This window comes from Aythya marila (genome assembly GCF_965140915.1).
Source record: "Aythya marila genome assembly, chromosome: 21".
Classification (NCBI taxonomy): Eukaryota; Metazoa; Chordata; class Aves; order Anseriformes; family Anatidae; genus Aythya; species Aythya marila.
Window position 1 is genome coordinate 7602644 of NC_139062.1, and position 26393 is coordinate 7629036.

The 26393-nt window shown below is 47.5% G+C and overlaps 2 protein-coding genes across 2 annotated transcripts; both read right to left on the reverse strand.

Moving 5' to 3' along the window:
- Positions 1-59: 59 nt before the first annotated feature.
- On the reverse strand, positions 60-4983 carry DDOST (dolichyl-diphosphooligosaccharide--protein glycosyltransferase non-catalytic subunit). The gene is made up of 11 exons (XM_082777216.1): positions 4822-4983; positions 4595-4705; positions 4417-4503; positions 3740-3843; positions 3251-3345; positions 2771-2864; positions 2164-2312; positions 1737-1884; positions 1287-1407; positions 1036-1142; positions 60-559 (listed from the first exon to the last, which is right to left on the reverse strand). Exons 1-11 carry the CDS (start codon positions 4955-4957, stop codon positions 410-412), a joined length of 1302 nt encoding a protein of 433 aa, XP_082633342.1. The 5' UTR covers positions 4958-4983; the 3' UTR covers positions 60-409.
- A 432-nt stretch (positions 4984-5415) lies between these two features.
- KIF17 (kinesin family member 17) lies at positions 5416-26296 on the reverse strand (the record flags this gene model as incomplete). The annotated part of the gene is made up of 14 exons (XM_082776859.1): positions 25602-26296; positions 24285-24431; positions 23121-23222; positions 20262-20451; positions 16021-16473; positions 14855-14952; positions 14090-14237; positions 12953-13041; positions 12700-12824; positions 9946-10177; positions 8417-8675; positions 7615-7682; positions 7030-7150; positions 5416-5582 (listed from the first exon to the last, which is right to left on the reverse strand). Exons 1-14 carry the CDS (start codon positions 25824-25826, stop codon positions 5416-5418), a joined length of 2424 nt encoding a protein of 807 aa, XP_082632985.1. The 5' UTR covers positions 25827-26296.
- Between the last annotated feature and the right edge of the window lie 97 nt (positions 26297-26393).

The following is a 26393-nucleotide window of genomic DNA, read 5'->3' on the forward strand; positions in this document are numbered from 1 at the left end:
CCGTGGGCTTTCCTCATCAGAGAGCCCTGGCTCAGTAATTCACTCACTTCAGTACGCGGTGAGAGGAACAAGACTTTATTTTGAAAATGGAGTTAATCTCAAATCAAAATCATTCCAGCCACAGGGTGGGGCAAACAGAACAGCAGCACCGAGAAACAATCAAGGAGCAACAAGACCTGAGCTGTCACATTTCAGTGTTTGCAAACATTTTGTCAACAAATCCCCTGCAAATATTTACTTCATTTTCTCTTTTGTTCATCAACCCATATGTAATAATAGTAATTAAAAAAAAAAAAAAGCCCCAAACCAGTCTGGCACCTACCAGTCCTCACACAGTTACTGTAAGGGCCCCGAGTGCTGCTCCTCTCCACACAGTGCCAGGGAAAAGGCTCGTCCTCCCATAGGGAGCTCAATCGGATTTCTCCTTCTCCTTCATGTGCAAGAAGACAATGCTGAACATGAAGAGGCCCACCATCATGGAGAAGGCTCCAGCGTAGTACGGGTACGCCGAGGGGATGAAACGTTCGTACTGCGTGTGCTGGAGGGGACGCACGGACACCTAGGAGAAAAGGTGGCATTCCTTTCGAGTTTAGCAGGACCCAGTAACGGATCAAGATAATCCCCTGCATGCACCTCTGACTCCCTGTGCTCCTCAGCACCTGTTAGGTTACTGAAAAGGCAATTGAACTATTTGTTTCTAGGGCTGAACCGCAGCTTTTAGCTGATACCAAAAACATCCTCATGTGCCCCACATATTTTTAAAGCTCCAAATGCTCTACTCTGGAGGAAATACTTGCTCAGTTCAAGCCTGCAAAATACTAAGGCTCTCTGCACGGGCATTTGCAGCAACTGTACACTTGTCCAAAGAAGGGGTAACCACAATTAGTTTCATGCACAGCTCATTTCCAAACCCCAAAATGCAAATAAAAAAGTCAGAAGTGCTGTAATTCCACGTACATTCAAGTACCTTGCATCTCAATAACAACTTAACGGATATCCCTTTCCTCTTGCACGATTCATTCCCACCGTACTGACCTGGGTAGAGGAGTAGAGGTGGGTATAACCCAGGCGGTTATAATCCACTTTGAACTGGAACACTCCGTAGACATCCGGCAGCTTGAACTGCACGCTGTACTTGCCACCTAAGAAAGAGTCGCAACATTGAACTGACACGAGCAATTGGAAGACAGAAGCTGTGGAAGCCTTCACAGGTCTTCCTGCTACAATGCTGCCATGCCGAGGAGAAAACATCTCAACGTGGGTCTGGAGAGGTGAGGGGAACCTACCGTTTCTCTTCAAGAAAGTCCGCACAAACGGATCGATGCGGACGAACTCCAGCTGGATATCATCTCCGTCAAAGGGGACCCACTTTCCATCAGAAAGCTTTTCAATTACGATGCTGTACTCCTGAAACAAACCCGTACATGAACAGGAGTCAGGAGCGATGCCTGAAAACACCTGGACCCCAGCAGAAGACTCCAGAAGGGATACAGTCTGAAGTGACCAGGGAGTTCTCCCAGATTTCTTTTTTCCAAAGCTGGTTAGGTAAGTTATCCCTCTGGGAAACACAGTCTAGGGATCAGTAATCAAAGCAGCTCTCGCTAGTCAGAGAGTAAGCAAGTATCTATGTTACAGCAGTAGGAAAAGGGATCCAACTACACTTTTCAGCTCCTGGTTTCTTCCTGCCCACACGACAGGAGCCTGTTCCAAGCAGGCCGCCCTGCACGCAGCCTTACCACAAGATCGGTGACAGTGTAGGCATTAGGAGGTGCAAGTTCCCCCACACGGTGGTGAGACACAGCTCCAACGCGCAGCACGCCCTCTTCCTTGAACACCCAGCGGGACAAGGCAACAGCCAGCTCGTAATTACCAGTCTGCGAGTACCTAGAGATGAAGGAATGCAAAGAAAGTATGGCAGCCACTCTAAAAAACACAACATATGCCAAAAAACAAGCTATGAACAGATCTAAAAGCAAGAAAAAGCTATCGTGGGTTAACAGAGAATTATTTTGCAAAGCACTTCATCCCTCAAGGCCGAAGCATTGGATCACACCCTATTTGCATTAAAGCTTTTTGCTGTTTCCCGCAGCAGGAAACTCTGTTGCCTGTTGCCTCCAACTCCCCAAATATTCCTTGGGAAGGAATGCCCAGAAGCTAGCGCACCTCTTGGAGCCAGGAGTAGCTTTCTGCACAGCAGAATTGAAGAAGGCATCGCTGAAGAAATCCAAAGAGCCACTGAAAACAACGCGAGCGTTGTTCCTTGCTTGGAGTCCCGCGATCAGAAGGGTGTTCTTCCCAACTGCATGCGGATACTGGAAAGGAGCACATTTAAAAGACATTTAGCCCGTTTAGGAATGAATAAAGAAGAGATAGTCAATCTCCAAGTTATCTGATTTCACTATTGCTACAGGTTTGCTTCGAGGTGGAACAGTCTGACCACAGGGAGCATGCTTCACAGCTAAACAGAAGATAAACTGCTCAGAATAACAAGGAATAGGATCCATAGCATTTTATTCCTACCCTCTCTGCCTGGGATGAAGCCCTTTAAAGAGGATATGCTTTGATCTAGGCTGATACTTATTCTAAAGTATTATTCATGCTGGATATTTTGTCACCAACAAAAAGCATGGAGGAAGAAAAATTCACAGGGAGATATTAGGAAGCAGGTGACTTTCAAAGTCACCACAAGAGCTTTCTTCCAAGTTGTTGAAACGTGAGGGATTTGAACAAAGTGGTACAGCCCTGAAGAAGAGGAAGTCAGCGAACATACCTGAGTAATGGGCTTATCTGGGAAAAAGGAGTAAGAGGTAGAAGAGCCAGTCAGGATATCCAGCACCAGTGGGTTGTCAGGATCAGCCACCATCCTTGCAGGAAGAGGGAAAATGAGCAGCATGAACAGCCACGGGAATGTGCAGGCACCAGTTAAGCTGCACAAACCTTCTCACCCTTGGATGTGGTGAGAAAGCTGCAGAAATTGCACCCTCACAGAAACGAGTTACTTTCTCAAGGTATTCAGTCAAGCTTCATTAACTTCTATTAAGAAACATCACCAAGTCAAGATCTAAGCTGCTTGGGAGATTTTCTTTTCATCATGATTAGAAATCAACACAGATTTCTCACTTTAGGAGTTCACAGCTGGCTAACCCTGCCCTTCGCTCACACTAACACCAACATCTTTGTGCTGCCTCCCCAACAACAGTCACCTTGCCCCAACACCCTCCCTGTCCACACCCTGTGGCAGGTCACTTACCCAACTCCTCGGAAGAGGATGGGGTTCAGCGTCGTTTTCCCCACGATGGTGGGAGCCTTCAGTAGATTATCAGCATCTGCGACTATGAGCGTGTGCTTGGAGGAAATGAGATCTGCGTAAATGCACTGCACGGGCAAATGCATTTTTATGCACCTTCAGTAACTTTCAGGTTTTAGAAAAGCAAGCAACAGCTTCTTTTTTTGCTTGAAAGTTAACTTTGTTTTTACTGGCAATCAAAACTGAACAGTGTTTGGATTACAGCTGAATTAAAGAGCAGCATACACACAGCTCTGTGCTATTATGTCAGCGCTCTGACAACAGCATGACCGCACACTGTTAAACAGCACCACTTATGACTTTCTTAGGAACAAGCTGGGACAGGAGAGAATGGATGGAAGAAAAAAAGGAAAGTAAGAACAGAATATTCATCTCAACTTTTTCGCATATATTCTCATTAACAAAGCCCAGAACAAGCAAATACACGTTTACCTGGCCTGGGTCTGATATATCGTAGTTGTGATGGTCGATAACAGCTGTCCTTTCCTCATCAAATTCTATCCCGCATTCACTGCCCAGCTCTCGCAGTGGATCACCTAAAAGGAGGAAATGGATTCTCTGTTATGCAGCATGCTCTGAAGGTCGCAGTGCCAGTCTCAACGCTCAAAATAACAAGTAAATTCAGCTCAAAGTGACACGTTTGGCACCCTACTGGCCAAACCCTGAGCATCACAACCTTTTTCTGCTAAATTCCCATTTAGAATAGGAACAAAGAATGTATTTTTTTTATCCCAAGAACTATCACCATTTCTTCAGAGTACAGACCCTGCTGTTCACCACAAGAAGCTACATGCGTGAAGTACTGTTTAGTTAAATCCCCCTTCCACAAAGAGCATAGAAAGTCTTTTCCTTCCCAGGCACGTGTTTCTCCAGTGCATCTGCCAAATGCAGAGCTGAAGGATGCTGCCCTACAAGCCTATCAGGTAACATGTTTTTTTTCTCACCCTGTTTATTTTTCTGCAGGAGCTCTGGGAAGGATGAATGAACTGCTTGATGGTTGCAAGGCCCACGCAGGGCAGGAACGTGGTACAAGCAGCAGCCAAAACCCGCTGGCTTGCTGCTGACCCCCTCGGCTTGCCACTCGCCCCCTGACCAGGGCTGGCACTTACCGATGTCCGAGCTGGCAGCCACCAGGACGCTGCCGCCACCGTCGATGAAGGCGGTGATGGTCTCCACGTTGATGTTCCCACCGAAATCTGCAGGGGCACACACCGCAGCTCCGTCACTCCCGCCCTGGCGCCTCAGCCGGCCCCGGGCGCCCCCCCCGAGCGCTGCCCCCGCGCTCACCTTCGATGGACGGCGCGAAGACGATGAGGTTGTCGTAGAGGAACTCCCCGTACTTGATCAGGGACAGCCCGGCGTCGTCCGCGGTGCGGAAGGTGAGCTCGAAGCCCCTGTCTGCGGCCGCCACACGCAGCGCTCAGCCCCGGCCCGGCCGGCAGCGGGCCCTCAGCGCCGCCGCCGCCGCCCCGGCCCCTCCCCGCCGCCGCCCCCAGCCCCGCCGCCGCCCCTACCCGCCAGGCTGCGGAAGAAGAGCGAGTGCGTGTCCCGCAGGCTGCCGTTCTCCAGCAGCACCAGGGTGCGGGGCCCGGCCCCGGCCGCCGCCGCCGCCGCCAGCAGCCACCACAGGCGCGCCGCGGCCGCCGCCATCTTCTCGCCGGCGCCAGGCTCCTCAGGAAGGGGCGGGCCGAGGGCAGGCGGCCAATCGGCTCCGAGCCCGGCGCCGCCGCTGTCCAATCAGAGGCAGACAGCTCCGCGCCGTCGGCCAATCAAGGCGGGGCTCCGGCCCGGCCCGAAGTAGGGACGCGGTGTAAGCTGGGAGGGGCGGTGAGGGGCTGGGGACGCGGGTTCGAGACCCGGCCCCGCCGCTGCCCCCCCCCCACCCCAGGCTGAGCCCCAGGGCCAGCGAGAGGGGGGCAGGGATCTGAGCAGGAGAGGGGCCAAGGGGCAGGAGGAGAGCAGCAGGGGGACAGGCACAGGGCTGCCCGCACCGCACAGACACACTCGGCAGCCCCAAGCCAACGCTGTCCGTGTTGGGGTGGAATTACAGCGCTGGGCCCCGTGCAGCTCCCCCAGCCCCACAGTCCCCCCGCGCCCCGGCCCCGCAGTCAGGAGGCGTCGCTGCCCACGCCGCCTTTGCCCCTTTTCCGCATGGTTCTGGAGGCCGGTGGTGTGAAGTCGAGCGATTCGAGGCGGAACGGACGGGGCTGGGGCAGCAGCGTGGCAGTGGTGCTGGTCAAAGCGGCGTTCAGCCCCGAGGGAGCAGTGGGCTGAGCTGGAAAGGAGAGAAACATGGGCAAAAAAGAATCACAGAATCACAGAATTTCTAGGTTGGAAGAGACCTCAAGATCATCGAGTCCAACCTCTGACCTAACGTTAACAGTCCCCACTAAACCATATCCCTAAGCTCTATGTCTAAACGTCTTTTAAAGACTTCCAGGGATGGTGACTCCACCACTTCCCTGTTCCAATGCCTCACAACCCTTTCAGTAAAGAAGTTCTTCCTAACATCCAACCTAAAACTCCCCTGGTGCAACTTAAGCCCATTCCCCCTCGTCCTGTCACCAGGCACGTGGGAGAACAGGCCAACCCCCACCTCACTACAGCCTCCTTTAAGGTATCTGTAGAGAGCAATAAGTCACCCCTGAGCCTCCTCTTGTCCATGCTGAACAAGCCCAGCTCCCTCAGCCGCTCCTCGCAGGACTTGTTCTCCAGGCCCCTCACCAGCTTTGTCGCCCTCCTCTGCACCCGCTCAAGCACCTCCATGTCCTTCTTGTAGCGAGGGGCCCAAAACTGAACACAGTACTTGAGGTGCGGCCTCACCAGAGCCGAGTACAGGGGGACAATCACCTCCCTAGCCCTGCTGGTCACACTGTTTCTTATGCAAGCCAGGATGTTGTTGGCCTTCTTGGCCACCTGAGCACACTGCTGGCTCATATTCAGCCGACTAGGGCAGTAATGCTGTTCAAGGCTGTTTAAGGAAAAGTGGGACCTGGTGTGTGATAGTAGTGGTTGGGGGACGGTTGGACCACAGGAGCTTGGAGGTCTTTTCCAACTGAAACAATTCTATGAGCCTGTTTATTCCCAGCAATGTTCTCCACATCCTCGTCAATGTGCCCCAGGCGGATTTCCCAAGGGCAGAGGGAGCCAAGCAGGTGCTCTCTGCTCTCGGAAGCTGCCATCACACACATGATCCGGGAGTGGATTTGGTTCTGCCACAGAGATTGTCTGGGACCAGTACGGGGCCAACAAATCCCTCTCCCAGCCCTGTTCTTTTCCACGTGCTACTTTTTGTCCTGTGTAGCCACTGCCCAGGGGTAAAACACTTTACATCTCGTGCTGGCTGACAACACCTATTTTGTGAGTAGGTGCAGCAACACTCTGGGGTTCTGCAGCTATTTTAAAATTATTAATGAAATTAACATTTTTAATTAAAAACAGGAACAGACCTCATTCTGCAAGAAATTTCCTGTTAAGTTCAAGGGATCCGTATGTATCACCAACCAAGTTTTTGAATGTTCCTATTTAATTATCCCTACACCAATTTTCACCATGTCCATCACACTTGTGACTTAAGACTACATCCATAGCAATCTGTAGGAGAATGCTGCAGGCTTGGGATAGTGCTCTCAAGAGAATTAGCACCCCATGAAGTTTATTCCTAGAAAAACAATATGAATGCCCACAATATATCAGACAAAAGACCACAAAGATGTGCTTACCTCGGTTCTTCATTGGATCAGTGTTAAGAATCTGGCTGGCTCGCTTGGATCGGAAGTAATTGCTGGCAATACTCTCACTCTCGCTCCTGTTCAGCATCAGCTTGTAGCGGTCTTCCTCTTGCTGCAATCAGAAAGCACTGTCAGCAGCGCTGTACTCTGTACCAGCCCTTAGGTACACAGGTATCCTGGGTTAAGGCTTAGAAATACCACAAACTACAGTAAATAGGATAAAAAAGCAAGCTCCTGGGCAGAGTGACACGGTGAAACGCACATACCAGCTACATGGTCAAGCCTGGTTTGGGCAAAGCTGTGAGTGATGCAAAGTTAAAGCAATAAAAGCAATTCTGCTACCAGACCAGGAGGTGAACTGCCCAAAATGAACAATTTCTTGTCTGAGAACAAGGTCAGCTCTTGCCTGACACGCGTCTTCAAGGGTCCTTTGCTAAACCTGCTGGCTGACACCAGCTGTGAGCACGTGCCTGGGCAGTCACCTAACTCTGCCCACAGCACACAAACCATGGCCATGTCTCATGGTGATGTCTGAGCAGGACTTTTCAGGGCCTCAGGAGGAGAAATACAGCTTACCGTTGGTTCTCCACTCTCAGCTGAAGGGCTCTTTCTGGCAGATTTAGACTGTGGCAGTGTTGGAACTGCTATGAGAAAAGCACAGCATTAAAGGGCTGTCATCTCTAAAACAATTACGCACTCCCTGATCCCCACCACTGCTCAAATCACTGATAATTAGGATAACAGATGCCTGGAGGAGCCGTACAGTGATTCATCTCCAGTGAGTGGTTTAGGATATGGATCAGCTAAAGCAGTTGCACATGGTTCAACAGCTCTTGTCTTGCAGGAATGGCAATGCATCTCCAAGGCTGAGGCAACTCATACCTTGGAATTACACAAGGATGCTGAATTCTAATTCTCAATCAACTAAATGCTGCTGTGAAGCTTCAGGAAAGTCGTCTCACTTTAGCTTCTAAAGGTTTGAAACAGGTCCTGTAGTATCACCCTTGTAGCACATATTCATTAATGTAAAGTGTTTTCAGATCCTAGGAGGAACAGCTTTAAAAAGGGCATCTTACTTGTTTAAACACTAGTTGTGATTTCACTCTGCCCAGAAGGCATGCAGAGGACTGCGCTATCGAACACAGGCAGCTTAGTGGGGAGCCCTGTGCCTGCTTCCCAACCCATATCACCTACTCAGCACAAATATTTGTGCAGACCTAAAAACAGGCAGCTGTGTCCTCACTAAATTATCCCTAGAAAGCCTCAGCTATACGTGGAAAGTTTTACATGTGAGTGCAGTCCAAACACCATGTATCAACGTGCTAGTGAGCTCGGAAGAAGCTACATGGTGGCAGTACAATCCAGACGCTCCTCTTACCTGCGGGCAGGTGGGTTTTTTGAATGACAAGCTCTGGAATTTTCCAGCAGCCAGCCTCCTCATCCCAGACAGACTCATGCTTAATCTTCTCCAGATTGCTGTAGTTGCAGTCACGCCGGATGAGGGACTGCACCTGATCCAGCAGCTGCTGGAAGAGCATGGAGTCTCGCTCCAGCCGGCGGATGGTGTTGAGGTAATCGATCTTCTCCAGCTCAAACTCTGACTGCAGATCTTTGATCTCGGTCTCGGCAGCCTGCAGCTGTGTCATAAAAGCAAAATGGCGAGTTGGGGTTATGACAGAGAGAGGACCGTGGGTTACTGCGAGCAGAAACATTTGTTAGGCGCAGAGATGGAAATCAGTCAGATGGTTTACTCAGAAGGCAAATAAGAGGGAGGTGACAATGCTACACGAAAATGAACAGCTTGGCGAAAGTGGATCAACAACTTCTACTTTCACCGTCCCTTTACACAAGAATGAGGAAGTGCTTACAGAAAAGCAATGGTGGGAAAACAAAAATGCCACAAGGATTCTGTGATCTGGATTTACGCTCGACTGAAGCCAGAAATTTAACAAAATTCAAAAGATAAAACAGTTAATAAGCACTTACTGTTACCTCCCACTCTTAAAAACAAAAGTTTCATCAGTGTTTGGAAAGCTTTTTAATTTATAATTAAGAATTAGGATGAGATTTATCTGGAGAGATCATTCCACATCTGTTTTAATGGAAGACTTGTCACATCATCCTATAAATTACTGAGTCTTCAAATAGTCTTAAAATTAAACTCACAGGTATATTCCGTGTCCTGTGCTAATAAAGTTGTGGGTGTTTCTAGCTTGGATGAAAAGGGTGGCATTTTACTTCGATAACCCAAATACATCAAATTCTTCATGTGCAGATTTCTGGCTGCATATACACACATTTTTTGAAGCTCCTCCAAGTCTGCTTTATACCATCAGAGCAAAACTTATTTTCAAGCATGCCTAATATTTAAGGGCATTGCTTTTATATATATAAATATAATATTTGCATGTTTGTTTGTTTGTTGTTTTCCTAGAGAACTTCTCACACTGTAATTTCTTGGGTGATGAGAACTGGTGCTGCTGAGGATGTAGCAAGCTGTGCAATAGGCTGCATAGGTCAGCAGAGGGAGTTGCATCCTCTCCCATGAACAGACATGTTCCTCTGAGCAGCGTGTTACACAATAGAGAGACCAGATTTTAAAGCCCTCGGGTAGGGATTTGAGAAGTCGTGGAACAGCTCAGTGAGGGCAGTTCCATCCAACATTTCATAAAAATGCATGCAAGCATTGTAAGTACTAATGCAGACAGATGAAATATTACACAGCTGGACTCATTCTGTAAACATTAGCATTAAAAAAAAAAAAAAAAAAAAAAGGGTAAGCAGAGGAGGAAAGATGGATGCGGATGCATTGAACTAAGAGGTAAAAAAGCCATCCTGAGATTAACTCCACTGGATGCTCCCTAAATCTTAAGCAGGGATAACAAGGAGCAGCTTTTGCAGGCTCACCTTTTTCTGCATTTTCTCCAGAAGTTTGCTCTTGACTCGAACCTCCTCCTGGATGGAGTCGTAGACATTAAGCAGAACCCAGTCGCTGCTGTCCTCGTCAGATTTCTGCAGCGCAGTCACTAGCTGCATTCTCCGCTCATCTGCATACTTTTTCCGGCGTTTATGCTTTTCCTTGAGGTCCTTGTTTTTAGCCTGTTCCCCCCCTACCACCTGTTGCTCTAGCATCTGCAGCCTGGGAAAGGCAAATGCTTCTCTTAGCTGAGCAGTACTGAGAAACATTTGTGTAGCTGTGAAGGATGCTCTTCCTTACCTGAATGACACTTGAGACCATGCAATACAGATATACTGACTTCTGCAGAGATTTGCTGCCCTGAGTAATCATGGCAAATTCCACTTTTAATAACAGTTTCCATCATATATACTCATATGGAGTTTCTAGTGACAGAAACACAGGTTATTCTGATCACCTTTGTCATCATGTGAGACTGAAAATCTGTATCTACACTCACAGAAAAAAAAGTTTCATGGAATTTATCATTCAGTTATTATTTCTTGTTTTGAAAGTCTCTCAAAGCATACACAGAGGGTGCCAAAATGATGAAAACGTATTTTAAATGGCGAAAAGTGAAGTGGCATGGCTACAAGCCATACCACAATTTTTCTTGGGACAATATCAGCCAGAGTTAATGGCATGGGTTACCTCAGCATCACTGCCTGGGTGCAAACACAAAATGATTGGCTTCAAATAAGGGCCCACATCCACACTGCATGGCCCCATACACTCTAGCACGGGTATAAAGAAAAGGGGCTCCCCTGTGTTCTTACAGCACCATCCAAGTAGCCCCTTGTACCTCATGCCAGGAGCACAAGGGGATTTGTAAGTAGTCTGAGGTACAGTGAAACACTGCACAGCATCATCTAAACAGTGCTGTTCTCTTTAAAAGCAGTCTGGGAGCACGCCGCCACTCTTTACTGTGCTTTGTTCCACCTTTTAAGGGCAACAGTGATTTAGTCCCACTGATCTGCCCAGAAGGCAGATATGTATCTGACAAAGTTCTGAAACCAAGAGTCCTTCTAATGCCTGGCTGCGGTGAGGAATTCAGATCCCAGGCAGGTTGCCCCTCAAACCACTGCACTGATGCTGCGAACAACACTAGGCACCATTTTCCCTGATGTGGCTCATACCTGTTCAGACAGGGCACACTGTGCTCCAGAACTGGTCTCTTTGTCTGCACTGGGATCTGCAGCAGAGCAAATAGCTCAGGTTTGCCAGCACTGGCTCAAATCAGAGAAAATCCTACTACTGATAAAAGCTCCACTGATAATAGCCTCTTAATTATCTTCAAACCCATCCAAAAGGGCTCATTCTCCGCCAGAGATGACCTACTACTCTACTCCACTGCACTTGCCAAGTAGCCTTCAGTTTCATTTGCTTAATGCAGGACTGAATCCTGCTCTGCTGGGTATCAGAGAGCTCACAGCCATCCTGATGCGTAAAGCTTTTAAAAGGCGCCTTTGAAAGTCCCATACCTGTGGAATCAAACCCTCATGCCTAACCTGCAGAGAACTTTTGATTTTAACAATGTAGTTGGGAGAGTATTTTTATCTTGTTTATCACAAAAAGGAAAACTGCAAAAGGATTTGATATATAGTCAAAACAATTGGTTTCTTTTGAGCTATCTCCATTAGAAAGAGACAGAATTGCCCACAAATTACAAACAATGTTATTTTAGATTTCTTAATAGCTCCTTCTTCAGCTGGGAGAGGCCCAGAGGAGCAAGCATGTGTCACAGGAGCTCACAGTGAAACTAAAAGACTTAGTTAAAAAAACAGAATTTTTCAGAATCAAACTTCACCATGCACATTATATTTTATGCAACAGAGCAAAACATAGAAATCAGCAGGATTTCTGAAACAGCCCTAAGCCCTCATTTTGTCTCAGTATGCGGGGTTGTACTCTGACTAAATGAATCCTCTCAAGGCAGCTTTCACCTGGAGGAAAACCTTCAAGACAGGATGCACCTGAGATTGGCCAAGCACAAGACTTGACGCTGCACTCCTCACATCTCAGTCATCAGGTCCAGGCCCTGAGTCTAACACTGCCCCTAAAATTCGGTTCTTGGATAATTTTGATGCCAATTCTGGCTCAAGTCTTGCAAACATTGTCAGATGCATGAGGCAAAAGTGATCTCAGTGACATTGAAGAGTCACAGAGGATGTAATCACATCCATCCAGATGCACAGCGAATAGCAGGAAGACCTGCTACCATACATACACTAATATTACAACATTTAGAAAATGCTCTTCCAGAACATTTTTCCAAGAGGAAAAGGAGGCAACCTTTAAGTTCTTTGGGCATTTAAGCTCTGTCAGTAACAGCCAGGCTCAACTTTATAAACTATACCTGCAAAAAGCCAAAGAAGGAAAGATTTCCCTGTCTAAAGATCTAGGCAGGATTTGTTATCCAAAAAGCACATTCACTTTCTTCCACTGACACCGACTTCTCTAGATTTTTCTCAAAATTCTGGCATTTGCCATCAGAGTAGCATAGCTAACAGCTATTTACCCGTCCAAACAGGACAAAAGATAATTTTGGAATAAAGACTATACATCTGCCTAGATTTGTGCTGTGTGGATCACACTGCTAAAGCTCAACAGTTGTACTACCATGCAAGAACAGGATTGCTTCTTGCCTGTGTGAGCTAATGTGCGATGCACAGGAGGCAGTTAGCAGCAGCAGCACAGTCACTGACCTGGCAAGCACCTGCTGCTGGTCTACAGGCACTGAAATCCCCTCCATGGTGACAGCCACCTCTGCTCCAGCACTCCCCCTGCTCACACCACCAGTGTCTTGGACAGTCTGAGGGGCTGCTGCATCCTGAGGACAAGAGGAAATGAAAGGCTGCAGCTCTGAAAACATAAAGCATGAATACTGGGAGAGACGAGGCGTGACACTACCCACTTGGGCATATTCAGCCCAGGAGGGAGAAATGGTCTGAAGGGTACCTTGACTGATACTGGTTCTTCATCCACTGCAGCAACAGAGTCTTCAGGCAAAGCTGTCTCATCAGGAGCAGTTTCAGTCCTCATAGCAACTGAAGAATAAAAGAGCAAATACCCACAATTTAAGTAAACGATGAGCTCTGCACAGAGTATAAACCTGTGAAAACATCACATAAAATCTTCCCCAAAAGCCAAAAGCTGTCTGTCTGGGAGGAAAAGTCTGTTACTTACCTTCTTATGCCGTTGGTCAGAAAAAGCCAGAGACCCAGAGGGTCAGCTGAAGAATACAGATTTACAGGGCTGGGAGAGCCTGGATCCTCATGTTCACATGAAAATCTATTTCAGAGGCCTGGAAGGCGCACACTTGTAATCAGAGGGGAAAAAATTAACCTCTCACCTTAGAAAGTGATAGCATCAAAAATTAATATAGGTTCTAGAATTAATATTGGGTAATAGGTGCTGCGTAAGCATGTTACAAAACATGCTCTGAGGCACTGCAGAAGTATAAATGAAAAGCAATAATGAAGAGGATAGCTGGCAACAACTTAAAGGTGTGTGACAGGAAACCTGCCCTCCAGCAAAGTGATGGTGTTGATAATCCACCAGGAGACCAAGAGCTGCGTCAAATTTGTATGCGATGGAAGATACTGCTGCAGCCACCCTCATCTTGGGCATGTGAGTTGTGGGAAGCCAATTGGATCAAAACAGAGTGCTGCCTGCTGAGACCAGTCATCTCTGCAGCGCAAACCTCTGTTCTAACAGAACGCTGCTCTAAGGCAGAGAAAACTCACAGCTACGTGGGCAAAATTGCATTCTGTTGCCTCAAGGCTTACAGGGTAGGGCCAGGCTGGTCCTGACATGGTAAAGAGGTCAGGGGAGGAGGGAAGAGGACAAACTGGGACAGAGACTCTTATGAATGGCCCTGGAGGCAGAGTTACTGCTCCTGCTGTTGGTAAGGGAGGGGTACAGCAGAGGCTGCTGCTGCTGCCAGGCAGCACTTGCTGCAGTAGCAGTCACTGCCACTTCAGAGTGGCAGACTTTGCAAGAAACTGTTTCAGCTCTTGCCCAAAGCCCAGTGTATGAACAGCATCAGGGAATTTTCAGCCTGTGCTGTGCACCTTCCACCTTCCTCATCCACACCTGCTTCCTTCCTGAGGTTCTCCTCGAGAGCAGACAGCTTGAGATCATAGCAATTCCTCAGGTTACTGATGTCCTCTTCGAGGCGGGCACGAGACTCCTGCTCTGCCTCATAGCTGGCCTTTAGCTGGGCCAGCTTCTCCTCGTACTCCTGAAAGGCACAGCAGAGCCTAATGCAACAGTGCTGCTCCTGACTGTACAGGAGGTCACATCTTACATTCACCCCAATAAAACTTTTTTATTCTTCACATTTTTCCGTAACTTACGTCAACACAGTACTGATGAAAGGTGACTAATTAGCCCTAGAAACTGCTCTCTTAGGCAGATGTGATACCCTGGAGGAGTTTTGTAACAAGTAAGAAGAAAGTTTATTTAACTCCTCGTTCTTCCTCATGGCTCTGTCTCCCTTCTTTATCTTCATCCTTCTACTGTTCCCAATGTCTTTGTGTACCACTTTTCTTCCTCCTCTTACAGAACAAATCTAAGTGTCACATGTAATTTCCCCTTTTTGTTATGTGTACTTCAAAACATCTTGGGAACCTCCAACTCTCTGGAGACGAACTGGAGTGAGTAATACTGAAAGAAATGCTATTGTAAATAAGGCCTCCAACAACATATGTTCTGGCCATAGGAAAAGGCCCGAGACCAACAAATATGATGAGAAGTATACTGGAAAGGCTGAACCACACACCCCTACATTATATTATAAAAATATTACAAAATCCCACAAGCTTCAAAGACACTAGGCCATAGCCCCTTCTGACTTACTTCTCTGATCAGCTGCTTCTCTGCTTCAACATCTAGCTGGGGTTTGAGGGGGTGAGCTGGCTTCACTTCCAAGTGAGCAGTCTCGGCAGGTAGAAGGCCTGTGAAGCCAAGCAGAAATAAACATCACACACAATTATTGGGTGGGATTGTCTTCAGAATGCTTGGAAACAGAACAAAGAACCTGGCTACAAGCAAAGAATATCTCAATCCGCGTGCTCCTTTAAACTGCACTCATGTGCCAGCATCTGTGCTGATAAAACGCCTACTGGCATGGGACTCCAAAGATGTGGGGAGAGGAGTCAGCACTGAGCAGAGGGGGAGAGGTTTAAGCTTTGGGTATATGAAAGCAAATATAAATTTAATCTCTGTCACAGAGTAACAGAAGACCTGTTTCCAGGGCTATGCTAACAGATTTGGAAGATAAAATAAGCTGGGAAAGAGATAAGAAGGCAAGGAAATTGCCTCCTTTCTTCACAGCTGTTTTTGAAAAGTGGTAGAAAAGGGAAGAAAAAAATATTACTGCCTTATTCTTCTGATAAAAATTATCCTTTTTAGGGTACAATTCTCAGAAGGTGATCAGGTCCCTAAACACTGCTCTCACCCATTTATTCCCGTGTTTGCTATTCCTACTTCAGAGCAAAGAGTGGGTCTGCTGAGGCTGGGCTGAATCGTCAAAGAGAGGACAAGGCATTCTGTAAGCAATACTGCTAGAAAAGCAAAACTTTCCTTGTAGCATCAAAAAATCCATGGTTTAGAAGAACAGGGGCTGAATGCTATAAAGAATTTTACACTACTATTTCTTTATCATCTTTGTTCTGCCAGCTGAAACCACTCTGAGACTGACCAAATTCTAGCCAGAATGACCAAGAAGAATCGAGGATTGGAATCACATCAGCTTTTCTTTTTTTTTTTTTTTTTTTTTTTTTAAAAACAAAATTTGTTGTTCTTGAAAGCTAGAGAAAACGCTAGTGAATTCAGATGCTCTTTACCAGTAGAATAAGATCAGTTTGGCAACAGTAAAGAAAAAGCACATTACTAGAATGGAAACCCTTTTCTGCAACAGGTGAGGGGAAGGTTTAGGCAAAATCTGGTGAGCATTGTATGTGGAAAAAGCACATTTTTTTTTGGTCAAAGATAAACCTTTGGAGCCACCAGGGCTCTCCTACCTGGCAAGTTATTCGCGTTCATCTGTTCAGCTAGAATGGCCTTCAGTTTCTTAATCTCCTCCTGATATTCCCTCAGCAGAGCATCTTTGGGGTCCTCATTGATAGAGGGCTTGTTCTTGATGTTTTTTGCTCGATTAGCATAGCGCAGAGTACTGAGGCTTTCGTCATAGTTGTTATCAGCTGGAGATAAGCATGCTATCATCAGGGTTTTGGTATTCCCTCCAAGGGAGTCTTGCAGCAGCCTGGTCAGCTTCGAGTCGCGGTAGGGGATGTGTTTGCACCTGCCGTCGACCAGGGCTGAGATGACATTGCCCAGAGCAGAGAGGGATAGGTTGATTTTGGTGGCCTCTTTGAGCCGCTCCCCTGTGGCTCCAGTTTTTGACTGTCTTTCACTTCCTGCCAGATCCACTAAATTGAGTTTTGCAGCCCTAAGGTGGTCTTGCCCTCTCTCATCTGCAAGAAAATAATTCTGGGTTAGGCTCATCTCAAGAAGCAGCAACCTGGTAGTTAAGAACAAGAACTCTGGCATTACATTTCAGTTCGAGCCCTGTTCTTTGTCTGCATTTGGGCCCTAATTCCTTTAAGTAAATACCTGCTTAATCTTAGAACTACATGTTTTAGTGCTTTCCTGAACAAGACCCTGCATGGTAAAAATTCCTAACTGTTCTTACGATCCCAGTGAGCTCTGAACACACACACACGCACGCACGCACGCACACACTCTCTCTCTCTCTCTCTCTCTCTCTCTCCACATATTTCCACAGAAGCTGAGTGTTTAGAATTTCACGCAAAGCCCTTAGCAAGTAACAAGATCAGACCGTGACTTTATACAACTTCTTTTCTCCCCAGATCGCATCATGCAATTAAACAATGCCTGAGCACTGGAAAAAAAAGAAGGGAGGAAGCATGAAATGAGAACAGGAGTCAGTGGGAAGCAGCTGGAGTAAGGCTGGATAGAGGGCACAGGCAAAAGAGCAGGCTATCTGAACACCTACGTGACGTGGAGAGGAGGAAGGCAGAAAGGTTAACGTTGCAGACCACCATGGAAAGGCTGGAGTAACCACTATGGTGGGAAACAGTTTCTCCATGAATTCCCAAACAGGAGCATTTCAAGGCTGGAATCCAACCTACCCTAATCAATGGATATATTCAAGAAGTTTCTTGCTGTGCTTCAGAAGAACAAGTACATTCTTCCTAAGCACCCAAATACCACCGGGGACAGCCACCTGGCTTTCTGTCCCGAGACAGCCCAATCGCTCAGGAAGCCCAGCAGCTCTCCCCCTCGCCCATGGAGCAGCGCGGTGACTCAGCACACAAGCATGCTCAGCGGCATCTGTTCCTCCTCAACAAATGACGTTCTCAGTGAGAAAGTAAAATGAAGGAACACAGGCAAGAAACAGAACTCCCAGACATCAGGCTTGAGCTCAGCCCTAACCACCTGGATGAGGAGCCAGACCTCGGACCTCAGTGAGTGAGGAGTCCGACACAGTGAACTGGTGCCATTCCCATCGTACCACGTAAGGATAATAGGAGACGTGAGCTGAAGTTCACAGCCAGCTCCCCAGCTACCTAGAAGCACACCTCATGCATGTGGTGTCTGCTTCCTTGATCTGAATTTTGAGGCACAATTAACATGATGACACAAATCTGTGACTAAGAGAGAGTGGGTCCAGTTGCTTTAGAAACCCTTCAATTTCTCTGGCTACTTAATTTTCCCTGGTTCATTAAGAGTTTTTATGAGTAAAGAAACACTTCTCCAAAACACAGATTGCTCTCCAAAGCACAGGACCACACTCTTGAATGTCCATGCCCCAGTCATTCCTCATAATTGCAACCCAAGTTCAAGGGAAGAGTGTCTTCAATGCTCCAAGAACAAATTCCCACCAGAACCCAAGGTTTTAACAGTCTGACCTTTTCCAGACAGACTTCTACAAAACCTAACCTTGAATTTAGTTTGAGTTAAACTTCATGAATGCGGAGAACTCCTAAATGTGAATAATGAATAATCTGATGCATGGGGGAAAGTTAAGAATTTTACAGTAAGCATAAAAAAGAAAATAAAATTGATTGCCCAAGGATACTTCACTAGTTACAGCAATAGGCTGTTAACTGCACAACCTACTATTTGCAGCAGAGCGTTGTTTCACTCCAGATCTTTGTGCCATGTCAAGACATAGGAAAACTAAAACTAAAAAAAAAAAAAAAAAAAAAAAAGAAACACAAAACAACAGATAGAGCTTAAACAGAGCACCCTCTCACCATTCTTTCTGAGCACCAGGGTAAGTGGACAGTCATAAAAAACATGTTTTCTAACTCTTTCCTTCCCTCTCCCAGTTTATATAAACACTGTCAGGCAATTAAAAAGTTGTTTTGGTTCCTGCCAGTCCTTTTACCCAAGAAGGCTGTTTGTTTCAACCAGGGAGCTTAGTGGTTTAGTATCCATGGGGTAACGAGGTCTCCAGACTATTGCTGAAATGCCTGCAGCAGCCTGAAAGCCTCCCGTCTAATTCTCGCACAACCCGTCAGCCACTTCTGTGGCAGAAGAACTAAAACGCCTTCCTGTTAACAAATCAATCCCTAAGCCCAATGTAAAGAAATAAAACATCTGCCACACCACTGTAAAATCAGATAGTAACTTGCATATTTCATGCTTCCACAGCCAGAGCCTGGTGTTTGCCTTAATCCTGTTTCTGAACTTTCACTTTTTAAGAGTTCACATAACTGTGAGGAGATCCTTTAAAATATTAACTGCCTGAAAACTACAAAATACTGCACGCGTAACTGGAAAATAAGTTTGAACTTGCCCATGCATCTCTTTGAGATGACAATATACCAATGCAGTTAACTATTTCAGCTAGGGATTACAGCAGCAGAACCATCCAGCTGTGGGAGGGTGCAAGAACTGTCAACTCTCTCCTCAAATATTCCAGCTGTCTTCCATTCAACTGCCAAAACTTTGTGCTTCACCACCTCCAGATGATCAGTAACAAATCTTAAGGCAGAAACTGAGGAACTGGGGAAAAGGTAAAAATTGATTTGATTTAAATGCAGACAAGGCAGCACTGTCTCGCCTGTATTCACTTTTAACTACAAATGAAAGCGAGCTGCAGAATTTCCAGTTTGATGTCTGATGGCGAGGTGCAGAGGGTGAGGGCTTGGGACACAATTTAGGCCCAGGGATTACACAGAGCTCTGCCAAGGAGGAGGTGAGACCACAGCCAGACAGCAAAACTGTCCCCCAGCAGGCAAAACCTCTGCACTGCTGTTCTGTTGTGCGTAGCAAGCTTCTAAAGCTTTACATCAGAGAAATTGTTGCAGAGTAGATTAAGAGCCCTACACCCAACACAAAGGAGTGTAAATATTTCATTTTCTTGTTAGGATTCAAGTTGGGATTTGATGGACCCAAATAATGCAAGGATTAGCATCCACTGGCTGTGCTAATTGAGAAATCCCAAAAATCCCATACACACCCGTTTGGGTAGATGAAAATGAGGTACTGTCATCAACATCCGGAACTACAACTTAGGAAGGCATTGTGTAACCTTCCCCATGACTGAAAAAGCTGAAGAAAATGCAGTCAAGCTGTTCACAGCCTCAGCTGGGGTCAAGGACCAGAAAGAAATAGGAGCTTAATTCCTTTCTTAGTCCCAAGAGAAAACCTTTCAAGGTCCTTGTCCAGACCCAGCGAGGCAGCTTTATCAGCTAAGGAAATGCCAATGGAAATGAGCTACTTGGGAAAGGAAAATTAGTCACCAAAACATTATTAAGGGACTCTTTTATTCCATCCTTAAACCCAGATTAGCTGTTTGCTTAAAAGATGCGCTCCATGATTAAGCTAAATGAAGGAATCACTGGGTGAAGTGATCTGACTTGCACTCTAAAGAAGGTCAGACAAAAGAGATAATGATACAAGTTTCTCCAGGCTTCACAAAGCATGAGCTCCCAGCCATTGTATGGGCTAGTTTTAGCACCCTTTGCTGGAAATAAAGGTTTTAGAAGATAAAGAAACAGAAGGAGATGAAATATGTTTCCAGCCTGAGCGTAAGATATTCCTCTCCCAAGGGGAATGGAGGAGACAAGATTTTGAATACACAGCCATTTCACTCTGTGAAGCTTGTCAATGTCAGGGCACAATTCTATGGGACCTAAAACCATTTAGGATCTGAATTTTGCTGGGGGATGCCTGGTCAGACTGCACGCTCTGCTAGCCCCAGGCGTGACGCAGGACTTCCAGCACCTACCTACGGTGCAGATTTCCATATGGATGGTGAAGATGGAGTGGGAGCGGGACGAGTCCTTGTTCATGAGGGTGTAACCCACTGCTCGGTTCCTCCAGCCCATCTCCATGATCCGCTCGCACTGGACCACGCTGTGCACAGTGTGCAGAGAAAGCCCCTTCACATACACCCCCTTCTCTGGGTGCTCCTTCAGCTGCAAACAGGGACAAGGCAACACAGGTCACAACATGACACCAGCACAACGAGAAGGGACGCTGGGAGCCACCTGCAAGCTTGTGGGCTACATGCATTTCATGTGTGGAGAAAGAAAAAGAGCCTACATGAAAACCTCAGGGTGGCAAAGACGTTATTGTTAGTTACTGAAAAACACGAGACTAATTTTGAGGGCTGCCATCAGCCTGCTGAGCATCCATACCTCCTGGCACCGTCAGTGGGAGCCAGACGCACGCAGTAGGTGGCCATCCTTGGCATGCCCCATCAGCAGCTGCAATTTCAGCTGGCAGCTGCACTTGGTTGCAACCAAAAAACCTCATATTTCTGAAGCAGGAATGAAACCACACAAAAAGAGGGAACCACCTTTACGGTTCTGCAGCCAAAAGGGATTAATGTTAAGAGGTTGCTGCTTGATTCATTCATCTCCCAGGCCACAAGAAACTCAGCTTCTCTGCACTGAGCTGCCTTCTACCTCCCCTATTATTAAGCTGCATATTTTAAAAAGAACTGAAATGTTTTTCACCTATTATGGCAAAATCTCTAATATACCTTCAGTCACAGGGAGCTTTTTAAAATCAAAGCACAGATTCAATAGTCACAGATATTGTTACCAGTGCTTTACTGAACCCCTCCGCTCTGAGAGGGCGTCTTGTTCTCACTGACAAAATTCCCCAAAATCACACCCATCACGCACAGGCAGACTATAATAATTCTCCAGATTAGTTCATTTTTTAGATGCTTTAAAATTCTATTCAGGCACCTGGATAGAGACAGTGTTAAATACCAAATAACACCTTTTCAGAAATTACTAATCGTGCAGAAGAAAACATACGGCATGTTAATAAATGATTGAAGACTTGAACGATCCATCAAACCTACATAAAAAACACAAAACAATCAAGAGATTCCTGCACTCCCACACTAGCCCCCTCTGAAACTCCCTCCACACTGGGAATTTTAAACAAGCTGAATTCATTTTCAACAGCTATGTTACGCCCCACATCCGCTGAGCTCATAACTACAATTCTATCTTTGTCATGTCAGCTGGGATATCGAGATAGTTGTCATGACTCGGTGTCACGGATGTGATAGATACCACAGTTGGCAGCGTGACCCCCAAAGAGGACCTTTGGGTGATGCACAAGAAGATCACAAGAAGTGATGCAAAAGAACGTGTTTGCTGTAAGAAAATCTGTGCATCATGGAGAAGAACTGGCTGAAACCTGAACTCAACAGGATTTTAGCTGTGTTCCATGTCCACTGTAAAGCCACAACTGCCCAGAACTAAGAACCAGTTACAAAGCCACAGCCTAACAGGCTAACACCATGACGTTTGACTGTGCTACAGGAGAACCCCACGGCTGGCAGGGCTGCAGCTGGGAGTGCTGCAGAGACCTGAGGGAACACCCAAGCGGGGACATGGCTGTCATTTAACTCCACGGCAGCCTGACCAGGGCATTTTTCTAGCAAAGCTCCATAAGACCTGCTCTTCTCAGGGTTTCATTCCACAGCAGGCAACTGTGAGCCTCAGTGCTTCAGACTCAGCAAAGCCACTGCCATTAAAAGGCAAAGGAACAAACAGAAACAGGATTTTGGAGGAGAATCAGGGGCCAGGCCCCTGGACACAGCAGAAAGCGGTGGGTCAGCGCAGGCGTTCTGTCCCCGCAGGACACGGCTCGATTAATTACTTCGCTCGGTGGAGGCAGCAGCAGCCAGCAGCTGTGATGGGGTTTCCCTGGAAACTGCTCTGCCCAAGTCCTGCCCTCCCGGTGCCAACTGCAGTCGTCATGGAAACGGTGTCAGTGCTGATGCGGAACAAAGGATGGGGATCTGCGCCTCCTGAAACAGCCAGAGCCCCCTTCTCCCTCCTCTCCCCCTGCGCCCACACGCGAGGCGCGCTTGGAAAGCGAAGCAGGGCGCTGCCCGCCAGGGGATTTGCCTCCCTTAAGGCCAGGAGCCCGTGGAAAATTTGCCCTGCAAGGCGCAGGGAGGCTCTTTGGGTCCCTCGGCACCGCAGCGCTTCTGTGCAGCAGATGGTGCTAGTGCCTCGGCTTTCCTCACACGGGCAGGCCTGCAGGGGAGAGTAAATTAGGACATGGGATTTGCAGGTCCCCCCCGGGAATACGTGCAAAGAGATCCGCAAAGCCACCAAGAGGCAAATTTTATAAAAATCAGCCCCTTGATTAGAATTTCAGCGCATTTCCCTTCTTGGGAGCTGCCCTCCTTGCCCATGCATTCCAATGGGGAGCAATATCTGCTCTGCCCTCTCAAAAAGGATCAGCCTTTTTTTGTTTCAAACAGATAATGAGATCATCCACAGCTACGCTGGATCAGATTAAACATTTATAAGGCGCAGAATCCTCCTGCTTTAGAGACGAAGAGGATTAGGAAGAAATTGCCCCATGAGCAGTTTATTCCTTTCTTGTCCTGTAACCATTTTCACACAGCGTCTGCTAAGTTCCTTCTGCCACAGAACTTTCACTAAAGTCCCTTAAAATCTCCTCCTGGCTTCCATATTCATCACTATGTTTATACTCTGGCATTCAGCTTCTGACAGAACATTTTCTTGCATTCCTGTGAGGCATATGTGATAACATTTATCTGAGCAAATTAAAGCACATCCTAATTAAGACATTGACTCCACCTCACCTCCAACTTCTGCTTGGTATCAGCTCCTAGAAGGTCTCGTACATCTTCATTGTAAATCTCCAGGTAGGAAGCTCTCACCAAGAACTTGGTATTTTCAGCACACTGCACAAAACAGGAACAATTTCAGGAGAAGGTTCTCAACATTAAGGCAACCAGGCAGCCCACATAAATCCTCAGCGCCAGCTGGGTGCCTACCTCCCTTCAGCACCTCATCAAATCTTCCATGGCATTTCATTCCCAGGTGTGACTACTCAACACACTTGCTATAGAGGCTTCCAGACCTTAAACTTCTCAGGTGCGAGTCCATAAAGTCAGCAGAGATGTGGGTGCAGGTCATCTGCCTCTCATCCTAAAGCAGAGGCTTGTGCATGGTCAGTATACCCAAAAGTTTTCTGGCCATAACAATTAGAGAGGACATCTTAGGTGATTTCTCAGAAACAGACACCTATTTTGCAGACCCTTGCATTTGGGTGGATTATACACCTGCTGTCCAGTGAAAATAATCAGGCATCTAATGATATGCAGGACTATATTATGATAACCTGTTAGGGTCTATACTGAGATAATTTAAATGCTATACTTGGAGTTAAATTAGCACCACAGCCTTTTCTGTCACCCTGCATAAAAATATCATGGTATTTTACAGTATCTGAGACTGAAAATTCACAAGAACCAAACCTTACACTGCCCTGACAGCCACGCAACACAATTGTACCGGTAGTGCAACTGAGACGGGGGAGGAAAAGATGCTCCCAGAAGTGAAGAAGCAGATAAATGGTACCACTTCACTGAGAATAAGAAGCAGATAAATGGTACCACTTCACTGAGAATCTAAAGTCCCACGTGACCTCGTTCATTCCTGTCCAGCTCTCTGCCTGCTATTCTACCAATGCATTTAGGTTTAAAAACAGTGTTTTGGTTAAAGCACTTAACTGGGATGAAGATTAGAGCACTAGTCATAGCTCTGTGACAACTGTGATTTTGGGAGAAAAGAAGAGCAGAACAGTATGGATATTACTCCTCTACTTTCCAGAAGGGTTGCCAGGATAAATACTTTAATGCCTGTGGCTCAGAGAGTATGACACTATAGAATACGCAAAAATCATCTTTTTAGATACCACACAACATTACAACAGGATCTCTTTCACATCATTACACACCTACCTGGATGCTCTCAAAAATGTGTTCAAATGCTCTAGGTATAATGCCTTTCTCTGTAGAAGAATCCACAACCCCCTGCATGGTAAATGACTTCCCACTGCCAGTCTGGCCATAGGCGAATATGGTGCCATTGTAACCTTCAGTGACACCCTGGAAATGGAGAAAAGACAACAAATGGCCGTTATCCTTGGCACAACTAGAAATAAGTCGTTCAGATTCTCTCCTGCCTTGTAAAAGGTATTTTAAAGGAAGATCTGGAAGTAAACAAAGCAATGGCTAGGCAACCTGGAGGCGAGTGAAATGCAGCTATCTGAGATGCTTTTTGAAACTGCTGTTGAAGTCTCTCGGGTTCTTGAACAAGAACTTGGTTAGACACGTCACTGAAATGGAAACGTGAAAGGGTACAAAACTAGAGCATGAGAAAAATCTTAATAGGCCATCAGAAAATTATAATAAAATGCATTCTATTACCATGTAAGTTGTCAGTTTTCTCTCATAATAGAAACCTTGAAGAAACACAAGTGTTGAAAAAAATGGAAGCATGGCTGACAATGCTTAGACGACCAGAACAGTTTTGACATAGGGCAGAAAATCTTAAGAAATTCAGAGATACAATGAGGATGCTAGCTGACTGTAGGGTAGCCAAAAGGATGTTATCTAGCTTAGTATCCTTTCCTCCTGGAAAGCTGGCTGAACGTAGGCATTGCTTTCATTTGTTCCTATTTCAGAGAACCATGGTAATAACAGAAGATACTTGGAACCTCCATCTTAAAATTACCACTGGCTATTTTATCCCTGGGGTTTCTTCTAACAACACTGGCTGGCTTTTTTTCTTTTTTTTTTTTTTTTGTATTTTTTTATTTCCTTTCTTGACTATTTTTTTCGTTACCCTAGCTGGTTGCCATGCTTATGAGTTAACAGGCAACAAACACAATCCCCTTCACTTTGCTATTGTAAAACAGGCTGAGATTCCCCATCTTCTCTAAGGGTTCTTGCTAGACAGTCAAAATGTCCCTAAAAGCATCGTGTTTCTACCTGCTGGAAATGGAGACGAGCGCTGCAGTTCTTGGCCAGCTACCATCTCTTGGGCCTGCTCAGGGAGGTTGTCTTTCATACCAACACCTGCCTGAGACAATCTGGAACAATTAAGTGCAACTCTGTTCTCTGTGGCCTGCTGAAAAAGGTTTTTCTTCCCAATTTCACAGCCTGCTGTCGGGTCACTGCTGTCCTCAGCCCTTCCTTTGCGCCCCTGGAAGCGGCGGGGGGGGCTTCCACTGAGCGGCCACCTGCCCAGGCACCTCCCGCGGGGTTGCCCCTCACCTCGACGAGCGGGTAGGCGACCTCGTTGTAGATGTGCTCGGTGCCGTGCTCCTGCCGGTACGCCCCGTCGAAGGCGAACTGCTTGGGGGGCTGCCCGGCGGCCGCGGGGTTCCGCAGGGCGCAGCGGCCCCGCGCGCTGTCCACGCTCACCACGGCCGCGCAGCCCAGGGCCCGCTCACGGGCGTTCATGGGCCGGCAGCGCACCACCACCTTCACCGCCTCCATGCGGGCACCGGCACCGGGGAGCCCCCGAGCGGCCCCGGGGGCGAGGCGGGGGCGGGAGGGGGGGGGCTGCGGGGAGGCGGCCGGCGCGGAGCGGCCCCGACGCGGTTGCCCCGGCAACGGGGCGGTGTCGCCCGAGGCCCCGCCCCCTCCCCCCGGGTCACGTGCGGCCGGGGGCGCGCGCGCGCGCGCGGCTGGGAAAGGCGCGAGGGAGTGCGCGGGGCGGGGGCGTGCGGAGCCCTCGGGGTGTGCAAGGGCGCGTGCACGGCGGGGAGGGGCGGGGGTGTGCACCTGTACGCGGGAATGCACGCGAGCGCGCGTGCTGGGATGGCAGGTGCAGGCGAGGAGTGCGTGGCGGTGTGCAAGGGCGCGGGCATGCAGCGGCACGGGGGGTGTTTGGGTGTGAGCACGCCCGCACGCAGCAACGCGGTGTGGGGGTGCAAGAAAAAGGCTGCAGCAGACCGGGAGCAGGAGAGCCGTTTATTGCCCGCGGAGCCGCACAGCCCGCCGGGCGCGCAGGGAGGGAATGAATAAGGCAGAAGGCAGCGACTTAAAGCTACGAGAGGGCCG

Coding starts and splice junctions, on each gene's coding strand:
- DDOST (XM_082777216.1), bottom strand. CDS start 4,957: ATGGCGGCGGCCGCGGCGCGCCTGTGGTGGCTGCTGGCGGCGGCGGCG. Junction 4,706..4,821: donor CTTCTTCCGCAGCCTGGCGG/GTAGGGGCGGCG, acceptor TGGCGGCCGCAG/ACAGGGGCTTCGAGCTCACC. Junction 3,844..4,416: donor GGCTGCCAGCTCGGACATCG/GTAAGTGCCAGC, acceptor TCCTCCTTTTAG/GTGATCCACTGCGAGAGCTG.